We start from the raw sequence: 27,387 nt of genomic DNA, 5'->3' as shown, positions 1-27,387 counted from the left end.
TTAATTTTCATAAATGCAAATGTGTGACCGAGGAGACACGTCACATTGCAAATTGATTTGTGAGAATGATTTTTTTTTTAAGGCGATTTGTGAGAATTAAATTAAGAAGGGATAATTCAATGATCATTTAAAAAGATCGGACCAAAATACATCATTTTTTTATTCCAAAATTATGAACAAATTTATCAAGAAACATATATTTTTATTGTTAATTCTAAAACTACGACCAAATTTATGAATAAACATAATTGTTAATCAATATATTTGTCGATAAACACAATTATTATTGATATATTTAGTAATAAATAATTATAATTTATAATTAAAAAAATTAATAGATTTTGGTTAAAAAAGTATTAAATAGTCAAAATAATTTTGGTATAAATTCAATTAAGAAATATCATCAAAACGTTTACCAATTTTTTGCTGGTCAATTCGGCCTAAGCCTAAAATCCTAAGTTGTACAGATCATGGACTGGGCGGCTAACATTACTTGGGATCCCAACATACTAATTGGGTTTCATGTTGGGCCAATAACAAAGTAATGAAAGAAGGCCCAAAACCAGTAAAGAAGCTTATTTTCCTTGGAAAATTGCCAAAAGTAAGACTAAATTAAGGCAAAATTCCATTTTCCTATTTTTTCAAAAATTTACCAAACTAGGACCGGTCAAACAAAAGTCAAATGAGAGATACACAAAAATCTACCTATTATACCATCATACTAATTACCAACATACAATCTTTCCAAAAAAAAAATTTCTTATTTTTTCTCTTTCTTTCTATTTTCCCGCTCATCCCATCGAAAAAAACGAATTTTTTTTTTATTAGTCCTAGTTTGGTAAATTTTTGAAAAAAAATAGGAAAATGGAAATGTCTCTTAATTTAGTCCTAGTTAAGGAAATGTCCATATTTTCCTTACGGATTATACCACTAGTATAACCTTCCCAATAACTTTTTTTTTTGTTATCAAAATCTAATAAGTCTATTTTAATACAAAAATATGATTACTCATTTTTGTGTATTTACGTTTTTAACTCTCTCTCTCTCTCTCTCTCTCTCTCTCTCTCTCTCTCTCTCTCTCTCTCTCGTGCGCTATTTTTTGTTTTGAATTGTTGAATCCTCACGGGCGTTCACTTTCGTTCTTATAGAATGGTTTAAGTATTTTTTTTTCATTTGAAAAATCAGGGAATCCGTTTGAAGATTTATTGACATTTTGTCCATAATATATCTTCAAAGATTATGGGAATTCGTTTGAAGATTTTAGTCTGTTGGAGATTTATTGACAAATATGTCAATATATATTTAAATAAATTGCAATAATCTTTGAGGATTTATCGACATCCATGTCAATAAATCTTCAAACGAATTCCAAAAATTTTCAAATGAAAAAAAAATCTTCAAACAATTTTATGAGAACGAAATGAACGCCGTAAGGATTCAGCAACTAAAGAACAAAAAATCAACCATGCGAGAGAGAGAGAGAGAGAGAGAGAGAGAGAGAGGTTAAAAAAGGTAAATACACAAAATGTGTAATCATATATATATTTTTTATAAAAGTATACTTATTTGATTTTGGTCCAAAACTATTGAGAATGTCATACTTGTGACACAATATATTTTTCTTCTTTTTCCAACTTAACATCTCGATCATTACAGTTCTTCTCTACACTATTTTCATTAATTTTTTCTTATTTGGAAAATTTACATGAATATTATCACTTTACCAAAGTAAACCATAATGGAAATTCTTATGGATATATTAGTAAATAAGTTATAAAAAGTCTATTATACCCTTAATGAAATTGATCACGGAATTGTTTGTTTGATTCATGACAAATCGGTCACGAATTATTCAATTTTCATAACAAAAAGATCGATCACAAAAATTAATAGTTCGTGACCGATTTTATTAAGGGTTTAACAATCTTTTCATAACTCATTTACTAATAAATTTGTAAAAATTTGGTTTATGATTGATTTCGGCAAAGTTATGGTGAAACGGTAATATAAATGTAAATTTTCCTTCTTATTTTGCTTGTTGTTTATTTTATTTAAATTTTTTTAACTAGTTTCAGTAAACATATTTTTTTGTTGTTATTTAGAATAAGAGCAATATTGTCTAAAAATTTAAAATTATGTGATATTTGTGAAATGTTAAAAGAATTTGAGATATTCAAATAATTAATAACTTTATAGTAGAGATTCATGACCTCACCACAACCCCATGTATATTAATCAACAATAGTCCTGTTTGTTTTTTTTTTGTTTTTATTTTTCCTGTGGTAACCCCATTTTTTTTAATATATATATTTTTCTTAGAAAATGTATTATGCTGTTTCGATTTGTTAGGAGTCGTGGTGGAATGACGTTTTTGTCTGAAAACAGGAAACGAGTTTGAAGACAATTTTTAGCCTTTTGCTTTGCGTTTTAATCATGTCTGACAGCAATTCCCTAATTTTACTCATGTGTAAAAGAGATATTTTCATACAATAAAGTTTGCAAATACAATACAAGCGCGCTTAAGTTCATAACTTGGTGGATGATCAACATTGAAGGTGATATTAACTAAAGGAAAATTCGGAAAACTGTGTGTTTCATTTTATTTGAAAATTATGTACAATTGGACAAAAATACCATCAACACATATTTTTATATTTTTGTCATATCTCACACTCTTTCTCTCCCTACTAGCTAGTCCTCTCTGTTTTCCTCTTCACTCGATCATATTTTATTTCTCCTCACTCGATCGCACACCCCAACAACACGCCGATAAACACCGGCGCTCGCAACATTCGTGTACCTTTCATAGCTCTTCGTTGCACGACACCGCCTGATAAACTCGGATTGATTTTAGTTTTTTGTTTTAGGATTTGATTTTAGTTTTGGTTTTAGGATTTTTTTTTCCTCAAATGATTTTAGGGATAATAAATTAATTTGATTATGTCTTGTTCGATGCGGTCGCTTGCGATCATTTGCCTTGCAGTCCATTATGGTCGTTTGCCTTGCGGTAGCGTACGGTCCACTGCAGTTGTTTTTCTTGCGGTTGTTTGTTGTTCTTGCGGTTGCTTGTGCTCTGCTGCGGTGTTTCATCACTTTTGGTCTGTTTGTGATCATAGATCACCTGCAAACGACTGCACGACACCGCAAACTCTTTTTTCCTCCATTTGTCTCCAAACACTCTCTTTCAAACATTTTATCTCACAAACCAATGCTAACCAAACCAAATTACATTTTCTATCTAAACGTGTTCAAGAGCTTGAGAAAATCGATTCTCATGTTCTTCACTTAATCAGAGGAAATATCTCATCCACACACTTCACGTTTCTCTTTTCTTAGGAAATCGCGGCGACGAACTCACTTTCGGCGTGAAGTCGAGCAAAGAACAAACTCACTTCCAGCGTGAAGTCGAGGGAAGAGCGAACTCACTTCCGGCGTGGAGTAGAGCGAATAGAGAACTCACTTTCGGTGTGAAAGTCGAGCAAAGAGCCACCACCACCACACTCAAATCTCTTTCTAGAACTATGGATTGAGGGACGTTTTGGGTCTCTAGGCCCTAAAAGTGCTCTCTCTTTTTCGGCTTGAAAAGGAGTTGATTCCTCTATTTTTGTCATGATGTGAAGATCTTCCGGAATTCTAGGTCATTGGGGTTCTTACCCCCATTTTCCTTGAGCATCCCGAGCCCCAGAAAAGTGACTTCAGGTCCATCAAGACAAGACATCCGACCAAGTCCGTCCATGCCACGTGTCCTTGAATGTTAATAAAAAAATGCATTAACACCAACCAAAAGCCTTTTTTCAATGAAGACATGTCGCGATATTTTCGTACGCAATTGCACATAATCGCTCAAGTAATAAAGCTCGTAAATACGAGTCGATCCCACGAGGACTATGCTTAACCGAAAATCAAACGAGCTAGCAACAGATTGAAATCAAGGATTTGATGAGAATAATTATGACTAAAAGTGACAAATAAAGTAAACAAAACAAATAAACGTGAATTTTAAGACATAAAGGGAAATGGCTTCACAAGTCTCTCGTTTGGTTTGAATTCACATAATTCACACTCGATTTACACACTCCTACTTTGCTAACCACGCTCACGTTAATCATATCGTTAAATCTCTCTCGACCATCTAACAACCTCAACCTATGCCGGAATATCATCTCTCGATCTCAACTCCTATAAACACGGCAAACATTAAACAAAATAATGTACACATGACTCCGTATTAGCTTAGCTATCTCTAGTAATTAGGAATGTATTACGGTAATTTAATTCAAGAGCACAATCAACCTAGTATTTCTCAAGCATCAAGTAAATTCTAATATCACGAACGAGGTAGCTAATTACATTCAAGCATTACGATCAAATTTAAATTAAACAAGACAAGATGAAGTGAAAATAAATACTTCAATTAACTCGCTACACCATCACCTTCTCGGGGATTAGTTCATGGCGTCAAGAGTAACAGAAACACAAAACAAATAAAGACCAACCATAAAAAAATAAAAATAAATAAACATAAAACGAGAGTTCCAAAATTAAAGATAAGAAGATGAAAAAGCTGAATTGATGGTTGTGCACGGTGGTGATGAACGAGATTTATTCTCCGGCTCTCATTTTCTCCCAACGAGCCAAACAACAAAAGAGAAACTAAAATTGAACCTAACATGTGTTTATGAGAATTAAAATTCATATACGTGTTTAGGTTTACTTTTAAAGCCTTCGGGACCATTAGATTTGATCTAAAGGTGTAAAAATCTTCAAAAACGCAATTTCCGTCGAGGGGAATCGGGCCCGCGCGTCGCACACTACACCGCGCGATGCGCAAGAGCCACGTTACGGCACTACTTGTGCTCGCTGTCTGAGCGTAACACGCAAAACGCTCTGAAAGTCTGATGTAATTCCGCGTTACGCGCATACCTCATTTTCTTCGCTTTGACTTGTCGAAACTTCCGTTTTGACTTGTTTTGATGCCCCGCTCGCTCCGTTACTCCACGATATGCTCCAATTACATCATTAACACCGTAAATCGCTCTCATGAGATTCAAGTCGAAAAATAAGAGTTTAACACGCATAACACGCACCTATCAGGACCATTTCAAATTTAGTTAAGGAGTTATTGTTTCTCTCCATGTCTCCATAAATTAATGTCAGCTTTGTACAACCTTCTGTCTGTGTCCACGTACGTGTGTCCTCAAACCACATGTATATTTTCTTGTGAATCTCATAATGATGATGATTATTATTATTATTATTAGTTTTTGGCTAAAATGTGCTCATGAGTTGATTCTATTTTGCACGTGTTTTGTTTTCGGTATTCATTTTTAGAGTAAAGAGTCCAGACCAGGATGACAAGCCTTAGCGCCAATGGACTCAAATGTTGGGTTATCAAAATCAGTTTAGGTAATTGTTTACATTTAATATACATGTTCTTTTTCTGTTGTATTCGATATGTTTTGCAAATTGTGTAAATAGACCAAATTCTGTTTTTGGACGTTCCATTTCTCAAAATATAGCAAAAAAATATAAATAAATAAATGATTCGTTAAAAAAAAAAACCAATTTAAACGTTTGAAATTACGAAATAATCAACATTTGATAAATCTTAGGTGAATAACCACTTTCAGACATAAATCTTAAATAAATAGTCACTTTCATATATCAAACGTTGGCTATTTACCTAAGATTTACGTCTGAAAGTGACTATGTATCTAAGATTTACCAAACGTTGGCTATTTGGCAATGTCAAACGTTTAAGTTGACTATTTTCTTAATTTTTTATATAAATAAATAACTATTTTCCTTATGTCCTATACTATAGGTAAGTACCAAAATTTTCTCGAAACATAACAAAAATAAAAAAATAAATAAAAATAACGGTTTGTATTGTATTGTATTTTTTTTATGTAGCTAGCTGGAAATCGGTAACTAATTACCCCACTATGAAAGTTTCACTTGTGTAAGAAAATGCATACGGAAGTTGTCCAAATTAGTTGTATTCTTTGCACATGATTGGATCTTATTAGAGCTTAATCAATTTTTTGCGATTAATTTAATTTTGATTTATAGAATTGGTCTAAATTGGCCAATATGTTGCGTCGTCAATGAACGGTTTGGAACACTATAAAAGATTTTTGTAGTTTGGACGAGTTGCCGAAATATTTCAGGCTTTTCTCTGCGGCTGAGGCCGGTAATTAACTAATTAGGTTTTCCCCTTTCTTTTTTTTTTTTTACAACAAAAATCATGTGGATTTCTTACATGCATTGACATTTGCCACGCTGGCCATACTTTTTATCCGCGTCAACAAACGTTTTTATGCATTAAATTCACGGATTTTTTTTTTGTTTTATTTTTTGTAACGTACTAGTAAATGTCTATTCTAAAATCCCTGCACTTGTGTGTTGTGTGAACTCATTCAATGTTGGGTCGCAGTTTTCTAATGTAGTAAGTATGATGTGATATTTTCTTACCTGAAAGTTTTTTCTTTTGTTGCAGAGGTTGAAAAAAACTGAATGATTGGTGTAACATACATATATAGCCAAGTCTAACCACGAGGTTTGTCATTTAAATGGGAAAACACAGATTTTTTTCTTTTCCCTTTTACTGTTACTATCCCCTTTAGTTAGGCTTTTATTGTAAAGGCTGTAGCTTTTTGTAAGCTGGTATTTTCATGGTGTAACATGCTTATTGATGAAAAAAATGTTTATTGGATGATGATACTGACTTATTTCCCTTAAATGACATTTATCCCTTTGTAACTGTGAAATTCAAGGAGATCTAAACATCAATATACGTTCTTCTTCTTTTTTTTCTTCATATTTTTCTGTGGAAAATTTTGTTCATGTTAGTTTATTCTCAATAAATAAAAAATTCAGTGAATATGTGATAGTTGAGACGTGTCCCAACTCCCAAGCTTAGGTATCAAGAGAACGAAAAATAACTATTTTAACTAAATATGATTGGAATGTGATTTTATATACAATCATACATTAATCTGACTCAATAGAGACTTTCTTTGTTTATAAATTACAAATGCCATCAAAATGATCATAAATGAGCTGAATCTTTGACCCCTAGCTAAGCCTCAGTGGAACAACTCATATCCCATGTGCATTTCAGTATTTAAAGTCATTCACAAACAATCCTAATTATTTTTTTATTTGAGGAAGAATAATCTCACCCACAATGCACAATTACATTGTAAAAGACTGTCTCCCTCAAATTACTTCAGTTTCAAGTTTTCACAAAATTTACTTGTTAAAATTGAAAACCTTAAGTTGACAGCTTTAAATTTTTTTATTTATATCTTTATTTCTCATGTCATTTTCCTTATATATGAAAAGGTCAATTGGATACTTGTGTTGATCACGGTACTAGTTGTAAAAAAAAAATGTATTTTATGTTGGTTATTGCAACAGTGTAATCTAGATATGATAAATGTTTTAATGTTTTTTTATCCTTATTTTATTTGTTCATATAGTGTTTTGTTCATTATCTATTGGGAAGAAAATAGGCAACAAGTTGATGATGAATGACAGGACATTTTCTTTGGCTAGCTGGAACCTTTTTTCCAGCTTGCAAAGGCGAAATTAATGGAACATGCTTTCTGGTCTATTTGCGTAACATAACGTATATGACCTCAAAATTCTCTCCCTTATATATTGTACAATTGATTCCCTTCACTCTGATTTACTTATATATATATATATATATTTATATTTTTATGACTACATAGATTATTTTCAAAAGGTTTTGAGGGGCCAAGCCAAGAGAAGAAAGTATCGGCGGCTCAGCCGAGCCGAGAAAGAAACAGAGCCGTTGATTTGGACAAACGATTTTATGCGACGCTGATGGATTGACTTAAATTTCACGCGGAGTTTTTGAGTTTGTCTGTAACCACCACTTCTTTTGTGGGGTTTCGTTTTCATTAATCATACGCACGCGCTTTAATGATTCGTTACTATTATTCATTAATCATTATAACACAGCTTGGCGTTGTAAGTTGTAACTATTGAAATTTAATAACTCATCAGTTATGATTGCGGAACAAACAAATCTTTTACAAAGTCGCCATTTTTATTTTCCTCTCCTACAATTGAGATGAAAATGAAATTAAGTTTATAACGTTTTTTTTTTCCTTACAATAAGAATTCTCCTTTTGAATGTTTGGAAATGTTGGGACGCGCTTTATGGCGCGTGTGATGGGTTTAGTCACGTTAGCAAAAATGGGGCGCCGGTAATTTCGGGATTTGGAAGTGGTTCCCACTCAGCTCAGTCTTTGTGGGCCCAGGCTTAGTTACAATCCTCCCAACGACGTGGCATCAACCGATATACGATGATGCTTTTTGAGACACTGATATAAACGAGCGATCAGCGGCTGAAATGCAAGTGGGACCCACACCCACCATGTATTTCTAGCCGCAGATGAACATTATTATCTTGTTTTTTTTTTTTTTTTTTTTAATTAATTACAAGAATACAATGTCTATTTTTTTTTATTTTGCAAAAATAATTTTTTTTTATGTTCTAATTGATAATTTATTGTTATGTTTATTTAATATATTTTTTTAATATTTTATTTAATTTTGTTCACTGTTTTGAGTTTCATTTATAAATAATATTTCAAATTTCAGCCAAAATAAAAAATGGTTTCATTTTTTTTTCCTTCAAAGTATCATTACTATTTATCTCTAGCTTAGCATGGATCTGATAATCAGTACCGATTAATTGAAAAAATAAAAATTTAATTAAGTTAACCACCTTTAACTTTTAATATGTAACGTATTAGCTAATTTATTTACACATAAGTTGCATTGGTTTTTTTTTTTTAAACATCAATGAGATGTTTTATAAATTGAAACATAAAAAATATTATATACTTTCTTGCTTCCATGATGCCTATAGGTTTGAACCCAACTTAGTCCGTGTCCACTTTGTTGCACTTGCTCTATATTAACATAAATATTTTATATATATAGATTATTATTTTCCTAGGGAGCAGAAATATCAAAACATATTTTTTATATTTTGAGACAACAATTTCGATTAGCAAAATATTTTGTCTGAATCAGTCACCAGTTGTCATGGCTGCTTAATAATTAATTTTTTGGGTCCACTTAGATTTTCTAATTTCACAAGGTAACAGAAAAAATATGTTATCAATCACAAATTCATAGGTTATGATATCACCTCGACATATTAGTGTATATATATATTATATGCGTGTGTTTGTTAAGTATTGATGTAAATCACATTTTCAAACATTTTATTAATTAAATTGTTTAGAAAGGACAAATCAATCGCTTCAAACCACCAGTTTAAATAAATAGTAAAAACAAAATGTTTCTCTTAAGAGCATCTCTAACCCAAAAAAAAAAAAAATTATCTTTGACCTAATATTTCATTTTTAACATAAAAAATATATATTCATTATTTTGAATTATTTTAACAATTTTCTATTTATTATCATTATTAGACGCATAAATTATAAGCTGCTATTTGCAAGAAGCTTCTAAGTTAAAATGTTGCGTCACATAGCATTTCTCGCTCTATAAATCTAAAAACTTATTAAAATGATTATTTAATAAATTTATTTTTAAAAGAAAATGATTGTTAGAACTTGTAAATTTAATAGTATGTTTGATAAATTTACCTTTTTTGTATAGTAAGAAATTTCCGATGTATTATCTAAAATCATTACATAAAAGCTAGTGCATCATGATATATAAACGTAATGTAATGTATTGTGCAATCATATGATTATTGAATGAAAATGGAAGTATGTTTTCATATTTTTTAGGGAACTAAATGAGATATCATCATATTCGGATTCATTTGTCCCAAAGAAAAAGGAAATACGATAAAGAGTTCTCTTAGGGAATGTGTCTGATCATGATCGGACGGCCTACATAGCTCGACATAGAATCAGCTGAGACGCAGCCAAAACCGGCTCGGCTGAAGCGCCGAACCAAGGAGCTGAAACGGTTACACGTCAGCGCGTAAGAAGAAAGAAGAAGCAATACAAAGGAAAAAAAATGACTAAAAAAATAGATTATTTCAGCGGTTTTTCTTTGTTTCTTTTTCGGGTTCGTTATTATTATTATTAATTAATATTCTCTCTCTCTTTTATAGTTATTGGTGTGTGAGAAACAATGGAGGAATTTCTTGCAGTGTCCCGGGATCCGCGTTTCTCGATCTCACCGTAGATCCTTCTTCGCGCGCAATCGCCATTGTTGACATTCTGTCTCTCTTGTCTTCTCTGCATTTCGCTTTTTCGCCTCCCTTTTCTGATACTCGCGATCACGAGCTGTACACCTATTAACATTTCTGTGAGTTTTCTTTGTAATCGACTTTCGGAGCTTGATTTGTTCTTGTAAGATATCTCATTGTTCGATCTCTGTGATTAATTTCTCTCTGGTTTGTTTTTCTGCGGTTTTTGATCGTGAAATGTTGTTTGCTATTTTTGGCAGGTTCTTATGGAGGCTTAGGCAAACGACGATAACGTTAATTCTTCTCAGAGAAGTTGATTCGTCGTAGCAGAATTTTTTTCCCTGAGCCAGATAAGAGGGAAGACAATGTCGTCGAAGACTGAACATCACACAGTTCCACTTTCGGTGCTTTTGAAGCGAGAATTGGCGAATGAGAAGATCGAGAGACCGGAGATTTCGCATGGCCAGGCAAGTCAGAGTAAGAAAGGAGAGGACTTTACTCTGGTCAAGACGGAATGTCAGAGAATGGTCGGCGATGGCGTTTCTACCTATTCCGTTTTCGGGGTAATGTTTATCATTACTAGTATTATGTTTCGTTTAGATAAGAATTAGACATTTCTTATTTTTGCGCCTTTGTTCTATGTCTCTTTTGGTATTTTTGCGAGGAATTATGTTCATGGAAATTGCATAATGGGTATTATTCGAGTCTTGGGTGTTTGGCCTAAAATCTTGCCATGTTTTCCAGTCTTACATCAACAGGCAATTTGGTTTGGATGTTGGGTTATGGTCTGTGATATCATATTGGTTATTCGTTATGAAGCAAACAAGGTCGACTTTGGCCGTATATTTGGTCCCTGATATGTTACGAGTTGTCAAGTGTGAACAGGCCTGAGATTCATGACTTAGAGTGTAGATGCGGTCGAGTGTTTAACGTAACTTGAGTCTCCACTTTATAGAATGTTGAGATTGCTAAACTTGGTCACACACACATCAAGAAAACATATTTCAGATCAAATGGACTAGTCCATCCATGTATTGCAGTTGACTTTTTCTTTTTCATTACAATTTCTCTCGGACTGTTCATCAAGCCTGCGTATAGCAGTCATCGGTGTCTTCTTGTGTGCATTCCGAAAATCGATTGGTATAAACTTCGAGGCTTAAATTTGCTATGTCTTGCAGTTATTTGACGGACATAACGGGTCTGCAGCGGCGATTTACTCGAAGGAGAACCTGTTAAATAATATATTAAGCGCAATTCCTTCGGATCTGAACAGAGATGAATGGATTGCAGCCTTGCCAAGGGCCTTGGTCGCAGGCTTTGTCAAGACAGACAAAGATTTTCAAGAGAGGGGTACGATTTCTCTTTATAATATATATTAAAACTTGTGATGAAATGAATCCATTTAGTTTTTTCTTATATTTTTCCTTATTTGAAGAAGTAACTTATAGCTGTGGTGGCTGAATTTTCAGCACAAATGTCTGGAACGACGGTGACCTTTGTGATTATTGAGGGGTGGATTGTGACGGTCGCATCTGTTGGAGACTCACGATGTACGCTCGAAGCAGCTGAAGGCGGAATATATCACTTGTCCGCGGATCATAGGCTCGATGAAAATGAAGAAGAGTGAGTTACTTTTGAAATTTCCTTTTCGTATGCTTAGTTGGCCGTAACTTCATTGCTGAAGCCTCTTCTGATGAATTTTTGTAGGAGGCTGCGAATAACTGCAAGTGGAGGCGAGGTGGGTCGCCTTAATACTGGTGGTGGTGCAGAGGTATGTTCTCTCTACTTTTTTACTTTTCTGTTTTTTTTTTTTTTTTTTTTTTTTTTTTTTTAATTTTGGGATTGTTTTAAGTGATAAGATTCCACCTTATCTTCCATGTTGGCATGCTATCACTTCGCCATTTGAACTGTTCTGTTAGATCTCAAGGCAGTAAAATCACTAGTTAATATTTTTCTTAGGTTACAAATAGCATTATAAGCAAGACAGTAGTTGGTGAGAAGTAGAGGTTGGGAACATTTATTAAGAAATTAAATTAAGTGGTTCATTGTAAGGCCTAGCCTGTAGCTGTAGGGAGAGTTTCTGGTCTCTCTATATCTGTTTATCTTGAACTTTCTATTGTTTTATTGATGAATTTAAAAGTTCTTATTAGAAACTTGTAGATAACTTCTATTTATTTACGTATGAAAGTGGGTTTTAGAGTAGGACTTGTGAAGTATGTCATTCTACAACTGAGATGGACAGGTGCTAGTGTGCGCGAGGATCTAATCGTAAATGTCAAGTATTATTGTTTTAGGACCATACTTGTTAAGAGGATAAGATTCCATTGACTTAAAAGAAAAAGAAAAGTCAGCTTTTTCTTTTTAAAGGGAAATATACTGTCCAGTAAATGAATATTCTGATTGGTTTCCTACCCCAGTGCATCTTGAAAACACGTAAGTTTGCATACTTTGGATAATTAGAGTGTCATGATCAATTGTTTGGTTTCGTCTGCAGATTGGCCCTTTGAGATGTTGGCCTGGCGGTCTATGCCTTTCTCGATCTATTGGAGATAGGGACGTTGGCGAGTACATTGTTCCCGTTCCTTATGTAAAACAAGTGAAGGTACGTTCGTTTTCTTGTCTCATTCCTAGTGTATGGTTTTCTATCATTTGATTTCAAGTATCTGTATTACTCTACTTTAAAAAAAAAAAAAAAAAAAAAAAAAAAAAAACCTAAAAAAACCAACAAGAAAACTCTGAATAGTCAGCTTCATAATAATATACACAGCCTGTTGGTAAAACCATCAGGTTGCAGTTAAATGTGATTTTGCTAGAGAAATTTACCTATCTTTTTTTTTTACACCATAACCTTAAACTTTGTTTACATATTTTGGGGATCAATCATTCTTAAATCAGTTGTTGTTCGTTCAAACACCTTTTCATCACTATGTTCCAACTGCGTGGCAGCTATCCAGTGCTGGGGGTAGGCTAATTATGTCAAGTGATGGCGTGTGGGACGCATTAAGCACAGAAGCTGCCTTTGATAGTTGCCGCGGAATGCCAGTAGATGCTGCGGCCGCACAAATCGTTAAGGTAAATCCATAACAACAAATGAAGAAGGCCATTAGGCTGTGACGGGAAATCTCTCCTTTTGGCATTTAGTAGTATTATTTGCATAAATTGAATTTGTAAGTTGTATTTTTCAGGAAGCTTTGCTGGCGAAAGGACTTCGGGACGACACAACCTGCATTGTGATCGATATATTGCCGCAGGAGAAGCCAGCTGCTCCGTTGCCACCGCCCAAAAAGCAGGGAAAAGGTGTGTTTAAATCCATGTTTCGCAAAAAATCGACAGAATCAACGTCTTGTATGGAGAAAGAATACGTTGAGCCGGACATGGTGGAAGAGCTATTTGAAGAAGGATCTGCTATGCTTTCAGAAAGGTATATCACGCTGTGAAAACACCATTTTTAATAGAGAGAATAATTGTAGAACACAGATTAAGCACTATATGCAAACTGGGGCGATATAATTTATCAGCCTAATCTGAGTTTTTGCATCAAAGGTCTTCCCTGCTTATTGCTTATGTCTGTCCAGGTTTAGTCTTTTGACAGGATTGGTGCTTTTGTTATATAAACAGGCTGGACACAAAATACCCACTCTGCAACATGTTTAGACTATTCATGTGCGCTGTTTGTCAAGTAGAAATGAAACCCGGAGAAGGTGTTTCAATTCATGTCGGCTCAACTCGTCCTGGAAAATTGCGTCCTTGGGACGGCCCGTTCCTTTGCTTAAGTTGTCAAGAGAAGAAAGAAGCCATGGAAGGGAAAAGACAATCTGGAGGTACCAAACCAAACTGCCTCCACTATCTTACGTTTATTTTTATTTTTATTTTCACTGTACTGCGAGTTGATTTTGCTTCTTTTGGTTTCAGATATGTACAGTAGCGGAAGTGACTAGCCGTTCTTCCTCGGCCATTTTGTGTGTTGAGAGCATAAGCAGTCATTTCAAAGTGGATTATCATTATTGGGAATCCGTACAGCTTTTTTTTTCACGATATTAATCTCCAGTGTTAGGGGTTTTTCGACATCTAATGTCCGATATTATAACTTTTCCAAGTTCCACTTTGAGCATGATTTGATCTCTTTCTCGTCCTTCCACGTCCCAAGTTCCGAAGATCCGGGTTAAGGAAGCTTCCTTTTTTCTTGAAGGAAGACACCTCTTCGCTGACTTCAGATTGACAAAAACAGTGTAATCACTTGCCCAAAAAGAAGGAAAAAGGGGTTATGGAAGGACTGTGTAAACTTGCCTGTGCATAACATCGGCCGAGGTAATCATTTTCCACACACCGCTCCACTTTGTAGAAGCTAACACTCAATGAGAAAGTAAAATCTTTTAGGATGTAATATTGTTGTTTAGTGTTCAATGAGACCTCATCAAACTTTAATTTCGAAATTCGAATTAGGAAAAAGCTTGTTGCGACCGAGCACAATCTGAATGAATTCCTTTCTCCTTTCTTTCACTCCTGGGGAGGAGGGTTTTGAACAAAAGAAACAATCTTTAAATCCGCAAGTAATTCTTTTGTTTGTTTTTTTCTTCTTCTTATTTTCTTGCAAGAGATTTTGATTGACAGTATTCCCTTTATAACTGTGGCAAAATAACAGTCAATATTGTTGCTTGGAAGTCTTCCTGGTTTCTTTGTAAATGCCATCTTACTCTTATATTTGTTTAATACCATTTCATATATAATGTTGTTTTTCTGTCAATTGATATACTTTTTACTTTTAATTATGTCCGAGGCAAATTTAGAAATGGATAATTGAGACTATCAGCAGAGATTAGTTGGTGTGTGGTCAGATTAAGAAGCTGTAACGGTAAGATATGAACAAAACTGCAACAGGCTGTGATTAATCAATCACATTATTGGGGCCAAAGACTTTTTTGGGGGCCAAGAAGTTGACTCAACTTGTCTGTAGTTTCACAATAAGCCGAGATACATGTGAAATTGCAAGTGTTCACAGTGCGACTTCTCTGGTATTTGCAATTTTATTTGGATCCATTGATATCCAGTAGAAAACGATGGATGTAACACATGATATAAAAAAAAAATCAGCACTAAATCTTTTCCTTTTTGCAAATTATGAACATGGGAAAAAAAATCCTCTTTAAAAGTTAGATGCATGGCCAATGGAAAATCGAAATTATGACCCCACTTGAAGACCACAACGTTCCAAACATGTGACAAGATTGCTGATAGATTAAACTTTCTTGAGGAATATATGTCACCAGTGAGCTTTGGGACAGAGATCTTGATTTCACCAGTGTTTCTCTCTTTGGGCTATAAGCAAATTCGTTGTATTTGGAAAGTGCGACTCCTTTTGATAATGCTAGCTTTGCTATATGAAAGTGAAATGAGTAACCCCTCGGTGTTACATACAAAAGAAGAGTGACAAACACATACATACACCAATAGATATACATTACCCAGAGAATTAAGCATAAGATTACAAAAGAACTTTGAGTAGTGGCTGGTTAGCGGCGAAAGCTGAGAAAAGAGAATGCGAAATCTTTGTTTTATGTTGTGTTTCTTTTCATCTTTTATCTTCTTTAGACGGAGAAGAGGAAAAAAATGGAATTTAAGAATAGAACATAATGTTTATATTTTATATGAATATGAATATAAGTGCTTAAAGTGGTGAGGGTGTGAGTCAGTTTACCACAATAATGCCTCCATGATTGTGATGTTGACCTCGACCATACATACAAATTTCCTCTACGCTGGACTGAACCACTTGTTGTACACGTGTGTGTGGACCCACCTAACCTTACTACTTTCATACATAAGCGGCTAAGCCTAACTATAAGTAATTAATTAAAATTTGAAAACAAAAAAAGAAAGAAAGACGAAATTTTATGATACTTTTGGGAGTGGTCTATGTTTATATCTTTTTTTTTTTTAATCTTAATTAATAACTCCATACTGTCTGTCAAAGTGACCACAATTGACCTGAGTTTATGGCTATACGTGGTTACATTTTTTTTTTGGTCCATAGTATGAATGTTACGTGTGTATGTCGAACTTGGAAGTATTTGATTGATGTGGGATTTGGAGTGATTGGCGTAACGTACGTTTCTTATGATTCTCCAAAACGTCTTTCATGCCTCGCTATAGGGTTTGACATTTTCTGATTCACATAATCTGTGTATAACCATAAAAAAAAACATGTAAAGGTATCTCGAGTCTTGAGTCTTGACCATTGATTGAATAATTGGCTTACAAAACTCGCTAATACTGCAACAGTTTATTTCCGGTAAGCCTATGAAGCTATCCAATTATGTTGTATTGTCTTGATTACTACAACTGTACTTATAATTTTATATTCAGGTTATCTTACATATACATCCACCTCCTAATTTATATATATATATATATATATATATATATATATATATATATAGTAATTATTCTCTCTCCGCTAATAATAAGAGTGGACCAAACATTGAATCATGTCTCGTTTTGGTTTGAGCAGGAGAGTTCATGCATACAAGAGTTGTCTCTTTATGTAGCAAAAACCCAAGAACTAATTCAAACAAAAAGATTGTATTAATTCTTCTGTTTCCGTTCTGATAATTAAGAAAAAGAAACCTTTGACTTTGGATAGAATGATGCAAGGAACATTGTTATATGAACTTGATCACAATTAGAGAGAGAGAGAGAGTACTAGTAATTTTTTTTAACAGCCGTTACAAGTAATTTAGTAAAGTTACATTTGATATCGGCTAGTCATGAAGGTGGAGGGTAAAAAAAAAATATATCAAATAGGATGGCAAAATAAGGTACGATTTTGGAGCACGTGCAACAAGTATACCATTATTATTTCTTTGACGACTTTGGAGAACTTGACGTATTTTTCCACGACTGAATAAATTGTTACGGGTCAATTGAAACAACCGTGCGTAGAAAAGGGTGGCCATCAAGATCCAAAATCAAGGTTTTAATTATGGGTGGGGTTTTTTTTTTTTTTTTTTTTTTTTTTTTTACATCTAATCAAAACAGTGTGTCAAGAATAAATAAAAATATCCCAATTTGTGGCCGGGGATTCAAGGCGTGAGGCGATGACACAATTTACAAATAATCATTTCAATCTTATCTTATAATTAGTATAGTGACCTCGTTCAAAACCACAGAAAAAAACTTCTTAATATGTATGTCCACTTATGTTATAATAAAACACCTTGTCCCAACGTAGTTGCGTGCTAATGGAAAACATAGTAACAATGAAAGGAGGTTTCATAGATACATTATCACTTCGAGGTTACACACAAATTCAAAGATTCTCTCTTTGAAAGTGTTAAAAAAAATTGCAATTTTCAATGTGTACGTGAACATGACCTTTCTTCTAGGTGGGCCCTTTTGTCCATTCGGCCAAAACCACACTCGAACGCAAACACCCACACACTAAGATGAAAATAATAATAATAAGTCACGCTTATAAAAAAAAAGTAATTTTGGATCATTTTGTGTAGTTTGAGAGTGTTGAGAGAGTAGAGACCCCATTTTCCCAAGTCACTCTCCTTCTCTCACCCATAGCTGTTGGATTTTAAGTGGGACCCACCAAGCTACACAAAGATACAGCTTAATTTATCTCTTCAATCCAACTGAGTCATTCCCACCACAACCTTTCTTTTGTCTTCTTATATAATATTTTTTTATCCTCAACTTTGAATCCTCTACTACGCACATGAGATGATAGAGAGTGAGACCGCATTATAATATGCATGCAAATATAATACAATAGATAAATCCGCATAAAGTTAATTTTCTTTTTGTGTGTGCGCTTGTTTCCACAAAAGACATTGATTTAGTTTCCAAACTCAATATAACCGCACTCTGACATCTCTCTCTCTCTCTCTCTCTCCCTCTCTCTCTCATTCACAAACTGCCTTATCTTTCCCCTCAAATCGGCCCATATGAACTCTCCTCAACCTAACCAAGCCATGCTATTAGAGAAATCAAAATACACCAATCAAGATGAAGATCATAAAAAGAAGCACATAATACTATCCCCACCCTCACCACCTTCCTCCACCTCATCGCCCTCTCACGAGTTCTCCTTCACGATCTCTCTCCATTCCTCAACAACCACCACCACGTCATCATCCTCCTCTATCTCCTCGTCCTCGTCAACAACCACGTCAAGAACAATACAATCATCATCATCACATTCCAAATTCAACAGCACTAATAATAGCGCCACGTCACTAGCATCGGCGGCGGGGGCGATAGACTTATCCCCCGCGGACGAGATATTCTTCCACGGGCACCTCCTCCCGCTCCACCTCCTATCCCACCTCAACTCCGCCGTGGTCTCGTCCTCTCTCTCCTCCCCGCCCCGAGCCTCCCTCGACTCCTTCACCCTCCCAATTACCGAATTCTCCCTCCCCCCTCCACCCCGTCCCCGGCCCCTCCACCCGGCCCCGCCTCCCCATCCCAAGCCCAAATCATTCTCAATCTTCAACAAATGGAAAAACAACCCCTCCCCAAAAGACGTCAAAAAAGACGAAAAGCAACAGCGACGACAAAAAGAGCAGCAGAAGAGCAGGATTAGTAGTAGTGGCGGGGCGAGGTTAGAGATTATGAGGCAAGTGGTGAAAAGGTACATGATGAGGATGTTTGGGAGGAGGAGGGGGGCGGTGAGAAGGGAATCGTCGTCTTCTTCGTCTTCGGCGTCTAATAACGCGTTGATGATGATGATGAGTCGAAGGCCTTATTCCGCCCCCGCGTCTATCAAAACCTCGCCTTCCAATAGCGGCCTTCTCGTCCCGACTCCTACTTCCGACGGCACCATGGACGAGCTCCACGCCGCCATCCAGGCCGCCATTGCTCATTGCAAGAACTCCATCGCCGTCGCGGATCACAAGCCGCTACAACAACAAGTTTAGGCCTCTCTTGTTATTATATTAATTGTTGTATGTATAATCTTGTAATTTTTTTTGGTTTAGTGAGCATTGATCGGTTTTATTATATATGTAAATGCCAGCTATTCCTATGATAGTCGAATTGAAAAAGAAGGTCTATATACAAACACTATTTAATTGTTGTTGTTGCCTTTTACTTTAATGGAGGAAATTTGATTATTTTTACACAGCCTAGTACTTAATGATGATACAGATATTTCTGCTGAGACATAAATGCACATTCCTTGCTTGCCAAAAAAAAAAAAAAAAGATCTTTCTCATGTTCTATGTTTGTTCTACTACCGGCTCCTTGTATTTGAATTTGGTGATTTTGCAATTGCTATTGATCTTGAGTAAAAAAAATTCTAATTTTAATGTGTAGTTCTAGCATTCACACTGTCTTACTGCCTAAAATATGTCGTATCACCTCTTTCTCCATATTTCTCTCTATTTCATCGTAGTTCATCAAATTACATAACCGCCATATTTTTGTGAATTTTGTTTGTACCAAATTCATGTTTTCACTCATATTTTTTTAATTTTTCTCTAGCATCTCTTGTACGCATTCTCCAATTATTTTTGACGCTTGATGGAATTTAATTACGATATTGGATTTAAATCATAAAACTATTAACAGTTTTTTAACATATATATAAAAGTGACATTGAGGCGATGGTACCATTATTGCAAAACATCACATTTCATAAAAAAATATGTTTCCATGGATTAATTAAAAAGACTTTTATTCTTTTTAAAATCCTTCAAATAAACTGAAAAATATATATATTAAAAAATATATATTTATTTATTATTTGTGCCATTTATTGTGATGTCTTCTCCAAAAAAATCTGCAATATGGCATTGAGAAAATCACTGGAAACTGGAAAGCATAAAGAACAAAAAAAAACATTAGATGCAACTTAGAAATTTAAAACTAAAACACACATGAAAACACGAGATTCAATATAACGCAATTATATATATATATATATATATATATATATATATATATATATATATATATATATATATACACATATATGTGTGCGTGTGTGTCTTCGGTGAATTTCAACGATACGGCAAAGTGGTTGAATCTCTCGTACAAAAGCCTGAAGTACGACAATATAATGTAGGTCGGCGAATTTGGATGGCGGATTTGGAGGAAATAAATCAAATGAGAGAAGAATAAAAGCGATGGAGAATTACCGTACATTAGTAGCAGAGACATTTTCGTCGTAATATATCAAGTCGGGTAAAATCTTCGAATTTTGAAGATATGTAAAATATAGTTGAGACATTATATATGATAATGAGGTATAAATAATCGTCTTTCTCTGTCAATAACAAGATCAGAGCTCAACATCCTGGGGTAATTTTTTTTAACGTGGATATTTATAGAAAGTTTTATTTTATATTATTATTATTAATTTTTTTGTCTCTACCTTCTCCAGAAACATTCAAGTGTTGTATATCATGATTTTTTTTTAAATGTTTAGTCGATTACAGCACAGCTTATATAATTAATGTAATAATTTTTTGTTGTGCTGTTGGGTCTCGAGTCTCGACAGGCTCTTCAAGATATAATAGAAATATATTAATGGCTTTGGACATGCGAATATCAAATCCAAGGTCCTGTGAATGTTTGTTATGAGAAATTTTGTGGTCCTTTTTGCCAAGTTTTATTAATTGCAAGCTATATCCATGCCTAACATAGTAACGTGTTCATTAAATTTAAAATTCCAACAATATCGTCAGCTCTTTAAAAAAAGGTCCTAGCATTAGTATACGCTCTATTACACCAATTAACAAAGCCCACTTGTCACTATTGTTTCTTACCACCATCACTAGTAAGGTTTCTTTATTATTATTTTTCACACACACGAATTCCAAATTTCTAATAACTGGTTAGGAATAGTCTTACAGATACGTGACAATATTTTCACTTATATAATTGTCACCTAATTATTAAAAAAATATAAAGTAACTAGACGAAAATGAACATAAGGTGGTGACCCATGAAACAGCCAAATATAAATCCACAAAATGAAAAAAAATAGAAGGTGAAGATAAATAATATCAGTACAATGTCACAGAAGAAAGATAAATGGGATCCAATGGTACACGATGGTTTTGGGTCTGATGACTTGATAGCCTCAGAATTGATGAATAAAAGTACCCAAGTACTTGCCATAACAATCATGTGGTAAAACAATAATTTAGATGATCATATCATCGCAGGAGGTACTTTGGTGTGACACCTCAAAAACTTTGATCATTCACCGTTATTGATATGATTTATTTTCTTTCGTGATAAAGACGAGGATAAGGAAGAAAGAGTGAAGGGCTTTGAGGATGGTGACTGACAGACATATTAACTAATTAGTCGTTTTTTTTTTCCTTGAATTAATTGAGTAATTAAACCACAAAAATTAAAAGATTTGTTAACTAACTAACCTTTTTTTTTTTTTTTTTTTTTTTTTTATAAATTTTACGTAAATATCTATTATGGTGATGTGACATTATTTGGACGTTTTTAATATTGTATTTATGGTCCATTAGGTAAATAGTCACATTTATAGTTCGACATTGCTAAATAGTCAATGTTTTGTAAATCTTAGGCAAATAACCACTTTTATATATTTGCAAACGTAAATTTTAGGTCAATAACCACTTTTATTTATTAGGCCACATCATCTTTATGGTTGATTTCCTAAAATTTACGAAACGTTCGCTATATAGCAATTTCAAACGTTTTAATTGGCTATTTATCTAATTTTTTTTATTGCATTTATGTCTCTTCAAGTTTGATGATTATTTACAATTATTAAAAAAGATTTGCAACTATTAATTTATTTTTAGTTTTGCTAATAAAATCTCGTGACTATATACTTAAAATTTATCAAAAATTGATTATATGACAAAATTTGAGTTTTTTTATGACTATATATAATTTTTTTTTCGTACTATTTGCATTGCATATATGATGAATGTTTGATTTCATATTCAGTCGTATCCGTGCGAGATAATGTCTTTTTGGATCTATGATTAAATTTTATAAAAGTGATAAATTATATATATACAGTGTCAAAAAATTTAATGGCATGTCGAAACAAAATTTTGACACTGTAACAATGACTAATTTATAAAAAATTTAAAATTTTAATTATTTTTTTAATCAATTTATTTAAATTACTTTCTTTTATATAGCCAAGTAAATTATTATTTTTTAGTGCTTATCGTAAAACGTCCATATGTTGTTATTAGCTTAAACTCTCAATATATTCTAAAAGTGAAGCAACATATAATTCTCATTACAAAAACAACGAAAACGATTAGTTTAAACGGTAAACTATATTATCTTCATAATATGTTGCTCTTCTGTCAAGTAATACTAAAGAAAATATTACTTATTAGTTGGGCGCTTGTTATTTTATTAGAACAATAACACTATTGCATAAAGATAAAGTGGATATATCACCGCAAACTTCATGCGTTACAATTTACACGTACGTAATTACCCACTCACGAGGCCACAAAGACACAAACCCTACCAAGGAGAAATAAATGATTAAATAAAATAGCTTCCATTTTTTGACACAAACCACTGAAAAGCCACATATATAATCAAAGTCAGCAGTGCAAAAGCGCAATATAAATAATGCACTTTGCGCTTTTTGCACAGGTGATGAATCCAGGTCACTTCACTCTTTTGAATTACCTGATGATGAGCTTGGATATTGAGGACTCATTTGCTTTTTTAAGACCATTCATTAAGGAAGACCATGGAAAGGTCCTCTACGTGGGGCTCTAGAAGAAGACTGTATTTTCATGATTAAAGCTAGCTACTTTTTTCTTTTTCTTCTTTAAAATTTAAATAGCAAAAAAAAGAAAAAAAAAAAAGGACTAAAGTTTGGCATGCAAGGATCAGAATATCACGTTCTCTCCATGTCCATGTATATCTGCGCAGACACTTGGATTTGTATTAATTTTCTCTTAATTTTTCATATATGTGTCCACTGTTACTAGGTCGTTGCAATTATTGCGCGTACAAATTCACGTTCACGTACGCGTCATGCACATGCAATATAGTACTCTTATTGAGGCAAACCAGCCAGTAAAAAAATTAATATATTTTTTAGTTCTGTCTGGTCTGGCTATTTCTTTTCTACTGATTTATGTCTTTAAAATATATAATTATTGTGCATGATTTTGTTTCTTCACGGGGTTATGGGATGATATTATTTGTACTAGTTTGGGCGGCAAAAAATGAAAAGAAGAAGGAGTTATTTCAGTGGATGTGTGACTATAATAAGGACGACGACTTAAATCTTAATTATTCATCAGACGAGACGACAATGGATGGAGAGGTTAGAACGACACAGGAAAAACGACAGATCCCCTAGAAGAACGACAAATACATTGGAAATTATGAAAACGTTTAATGAACTGATCAAAGGTATTACATTCAAACGAGCATGGACTTTGCAATTCGTACTTTGTATTAGTTAAGTATTTACATTATACCACATTCTTCTCTATTATGCGTAACAATAATGTTTTCCTCCGCATAACAGTGATTTTTTTAACAAGCAAATCAACCATGAAATGACGATAAGCCAACACAAACAAAACAAGAAAAAATGATATTAATGGTGTCTATATTTATTAGAATTAAAAGCTTCTATACCCTCTTCATATTTTTCTTATAATAATTAATGCCTCACATTTACATTTTATTAAAAGGGGGACATTAATATTATTTTGCAACAAATTAACATGAAATGGGAAAACTCTGTCCAAATCCCAATTAACGATCAGTTGCAAACGACATTAATATTACTTAGGAATGATCAATCTCATCACTTCTATGGACTGCTATACATAATCATACAACCTCGATTTTGAGGGAGATAGGGAGAGAAAATTTAAGGGGGAAAAGTCGGCCATAGAAGGATGTTAATTTATTGGTTGATTATCCTTCCATTCTATTGCATTAATACTTATATATATATATATATATATATATATATATATATATATATATATATATTGTTGATTTCTGGAGTCTAAATATTCATCGCCGACAATATAAAAAGCTTACGACGATAATTTAGTGGAGGATCATTTGAGAATTTCATTCTTTAATTTTTCTATATAATTTTATGGGCACCTATTTTTCTTGGTAGAGAGAGAGAGAACTATACACAAACTCTCTATTATTGATTATAGTGATCTGCACCAACAAACTGCATATGACTCTCGTATTAAGAGTGAATCAACTATAAACTTTGTGTGCATTATTTGTTCTTTATTTGTTTGACTATTTCATAATTAGGTCAAGTTTAAGGCTCAAATCCTAACTTACGGATCAAACCCTAACTTATATAGCTTGGCTCGCTCTTAACTAGAATAAAGATTTTGCTTTAAGCCCACAAAATTATGATTATTACTTTTTTTTTTTTAAAAGCCTAGCTATTGAAAATATTATGAGCGTAAGAAGCCTATTAAATTGCCTACCCACTCCTCTTTAATCATAGGATAAATTACATAAATGCCCCCTGAACTTTTGACCATTTAACAACGTGGTCCCTATTTTTATTTTTCTTACAGCGTCGCCCTTGAACTTTGACAATCTTACAAACTTAGTCCTTCCGTCTATTTTTCTCAACAATCCATCCATTTTTTCCCATGTGATTGGCATGTGACTATTTAAACAGGGACAAAATTGTAAAATAACAAAAAAATATTGATTTTATAATGATTTAATATTATTAAAAATTATTATTTAGTATATAAATAAATAAATAAAAATAAAATAATTATGTAAAATATGAATTTTTAATAAAAATGAATTTTAAAAATGAATTATTATTTATTATTAATTTTCTATTATCGTGAAAAAAAGTACAATGGAAATGTATAAAAAAAAAGTATTAAAAAAAGACAACAAACAAAATGAAAAATGAAATTTTTTAATTTTAATTTATTAATTTTAAATATAAAATAATTAAATAAAGGATATATAAGTAATTTTAAATATTCAAGTTATTACACAAGTTAAAATAGACGGAATATACTCTCAAAATTTGACGGAAGGACTAAGTTTGTAAGATTGTCAAAGTTTAAGGGCGACGCTGTAAGAAAAATAAAAGTAGGGACCACGTTGTTAAATGGTCAAAAGTTCAGGGGGCATTGATGTAATTTATCCTTAATCATATTGTGATATTGTACCTTTTAGAAGCCAGTGTAAAAGGCCACTTAGCAAGACTTCATCTTCCACAATTAAGTCTCATATGCTATTCATATATATATATATATATATATATATATATATATATAACCATCCCCTCAAGGATAGAAAATTTTATGAACACATTCTCATGGGTTCAAATTCCGTACAATTTAATCACTGCTTTGATCCAAATGATTCCCAAAAAAATCAATTATTCAAAATTCAAAATCTTCTAAGTCCTTACTCCTTCTGATTGAAATCAATATATATATATATATATATATATATATATATATATATATATCATCAATCGAATCGTTTTTTCAGAAATAGGAGATATATAAGCTATAAAAGTAAAGAGAGCTATTCATTGATAAGAAAATAAAAAAAAAAGGTGAACGATAATTAGATTGATGATAAAATAAAATCATGAGTCTCAAATAGTGATTCAATTGATGATAAAGACACATAAATTTTGTTTCAGTTATCCGTCTTAATGACAAAAAAAAAAAGATTAGTAAAAAACTCATAAATATAAAGTTCTCTCAAACTATATACACACACACTCTAGTTAATGTTATTTTCTTTGGGCCTCACAATTTGTTAAACCGGCCTGTTAGACCATTGATAGTTTTATAACAAAATAAATTAATGGAATCAACAAAACAGCATAGACATCTAAGGGGTTGTGACTAGCTATCTCCCCTAGGCCGATCCCATCCCACGTTCGCCTTCGGGGAAAGGAATCATAGATTTCCTCTTTCATTTACGTCTCGCCGCACCCTGAGATCATAAATTGCAAGATATATTTAGTCCCCCTTCCATGTGTAATTAATTAGGGTACGTTCTCATTGTGTAGCAAGTTGAGATATGTAGTGATGAAGTGAAGACTACCCTAGCAAATCTCAGTTTTTATTATTTTAAATAGGTTAAGCTTCTGTTTTTCTTCTTCCCAATAAATGACATAATTTGTTGAGGTAGATGTCAACAATCGACACAAATTGTTGACATATATGCCAACAATCGATGATTTGTTGACATAATTGTCAACAAATGACATTTTCTTTACAAGTCTATCCATCTTATATTTCAAGGTAGTCCCGAGTCAAAACCAATACTAATTAAAATTGTTATGATAAAAAGCATATTAGTAGTTCAGTACTAGAAAAGAAAAAACAATTCATCCCACAAAAATAATAATGCTTGCAAACTTCCTTGTTATCAAACACTCAAATAAATAATATTTAACAAATGACATGATTTCTTAACATAGATATCAACAAATGACATGATTTGTTAACATAGATGTCAACAAATGACATAATTTGTTGACATAGACGTCAAGAAATGACACGATTTATTGAGATCTATCTCAACAAAGGAGAGAGAAGAAAAAAAAAAAATATTTTAGTTATTGTACATTGAGCTTACTAATAAATTTGCCCAAATTATAGTTTTGGTCGAGAATTATGTTATCAAATGGTGGAGCAATGCTCACTCAATGGAAAATTGTCAAAACTAGGACTAAATTAAGGTCAATTTTCATTTTCCTACTTTTTTCAAAAATTTACCAAACTAGGACCGGTAAAAAAAAGTCAAATGAGAGATACACAAAATTCTACCTATTATACCATCATACTAATTAACAACATACAATCTTCTCCAATAAAATCTCTTATTTTTTCTCTTTCTTTCTATTTTCTCGCTCAGCCCGTCGAGAAAAAGAATTTTTTTTTACTAGTCCTAATTTGGTAAATTTTTGAAAAAAATAGGAAAATAGAAATATCCCTTAATTTAGTCCTAGTTAAGGAAATGTCCCATGCTCAATTTCTCAAAAGAAAAGGGCTTGCCCAACATCCATTGGGCTAATGTATCATCTAAAACAGAATGTCTGAGTTGCAAAGGACAGCTAGTCAGCTACGTGATAAAACGATTGTAGACGACAAGTGGTGCTGGGTCATGACAAATTGACATACACAGACAACTAACTCGGAAACGAAAAAGTA

The 27,387-nt window shown here is 33.1% G+C and overlaps 2 protein-coding genes across 3 annotated transcripts; both read left to right on the top strand.

Moving 5' to 3' along the window:
• The first annotated feature begins 10,072 nt into the window (after window positions 1-10,072).
• Window positions 10,073-14,957, top strand: LOC149392121 (Protein phosphatase 2C family protein). Of its 2 annotated transcripts, none has more exons than XM_089619231.1 (10): window positions 10,073-10,376; window positions 10,474-10,776; window positions 11,392-11,563; window positions 11,683-11,836; window positions 11,921-11,984; window positions 12,708-12,815; window positions 13,160-13,285; window positions 13,399-13,634; window positions 13,832-14,034; window positions 14,126-14,957. In XM_089619231.1, the coding sequence occupies exons 2-10, from the start codon at window positions 10,579-10,581 to the stop codon at window positions 14,149-14,151; spliced, it is 1,287 nt and encodes a 428-aa protein (XP_089475357.1). In that variant the 5' UTR covers window positions 10,073-10,376; window positions 10,474-10,578; the 3' UTR covers window positions 14,152-14,957. The 2 variants fall into 2 exon arrangements, with proteins under 2 accessions (XP_089475357.1, XP_089475356.1); XM_089619230.1 differs by having other exon boundaries at window positions 10,074-10,332.
• A 3,043-nt stretch (window positions 14,958-18,000) lies between these two features.
• On the top strand, window positions 18,001-19,355 carry BKI1 (BRI1 kinase inhibitor 1). Its single transcript, XM_089620349.1, has one exon. It carries the CDS (start codon window positions 18,163-18,165, stop codon window positions 19,132-19,134), a length of 972 nt encoding a protein of 323 aa, XP_089476475.1. The 5' UTR covers window positions 18,001-18,162; the 3' UTR covers window positions 19,135-19,355.
• The last annotated feature ends 8,032 nt before the right edge of the window (window positions 19,356-27,387 follow it).

The sequence above is a fragment of the Urtica dioica genome, chromosome 7 (genome assembly GCF_054948205.1).
Source record: "Urtica dioica subsp. dioica isolate 48M chromosome 7, U.dioica_male_clone48M_v1_H2, whole genome shotgun sequence".
In the NCBI taxonomy this organism is placed as follows: Eukaryota; Viridiplantae; Streptophyta; class Magnoliopsida; order Rosales; family Urticaceae; genus Urtica; species Urtica dioica.
This window is presented reverse-complemented; position numbering and strand designations above follow the sequence as displayed.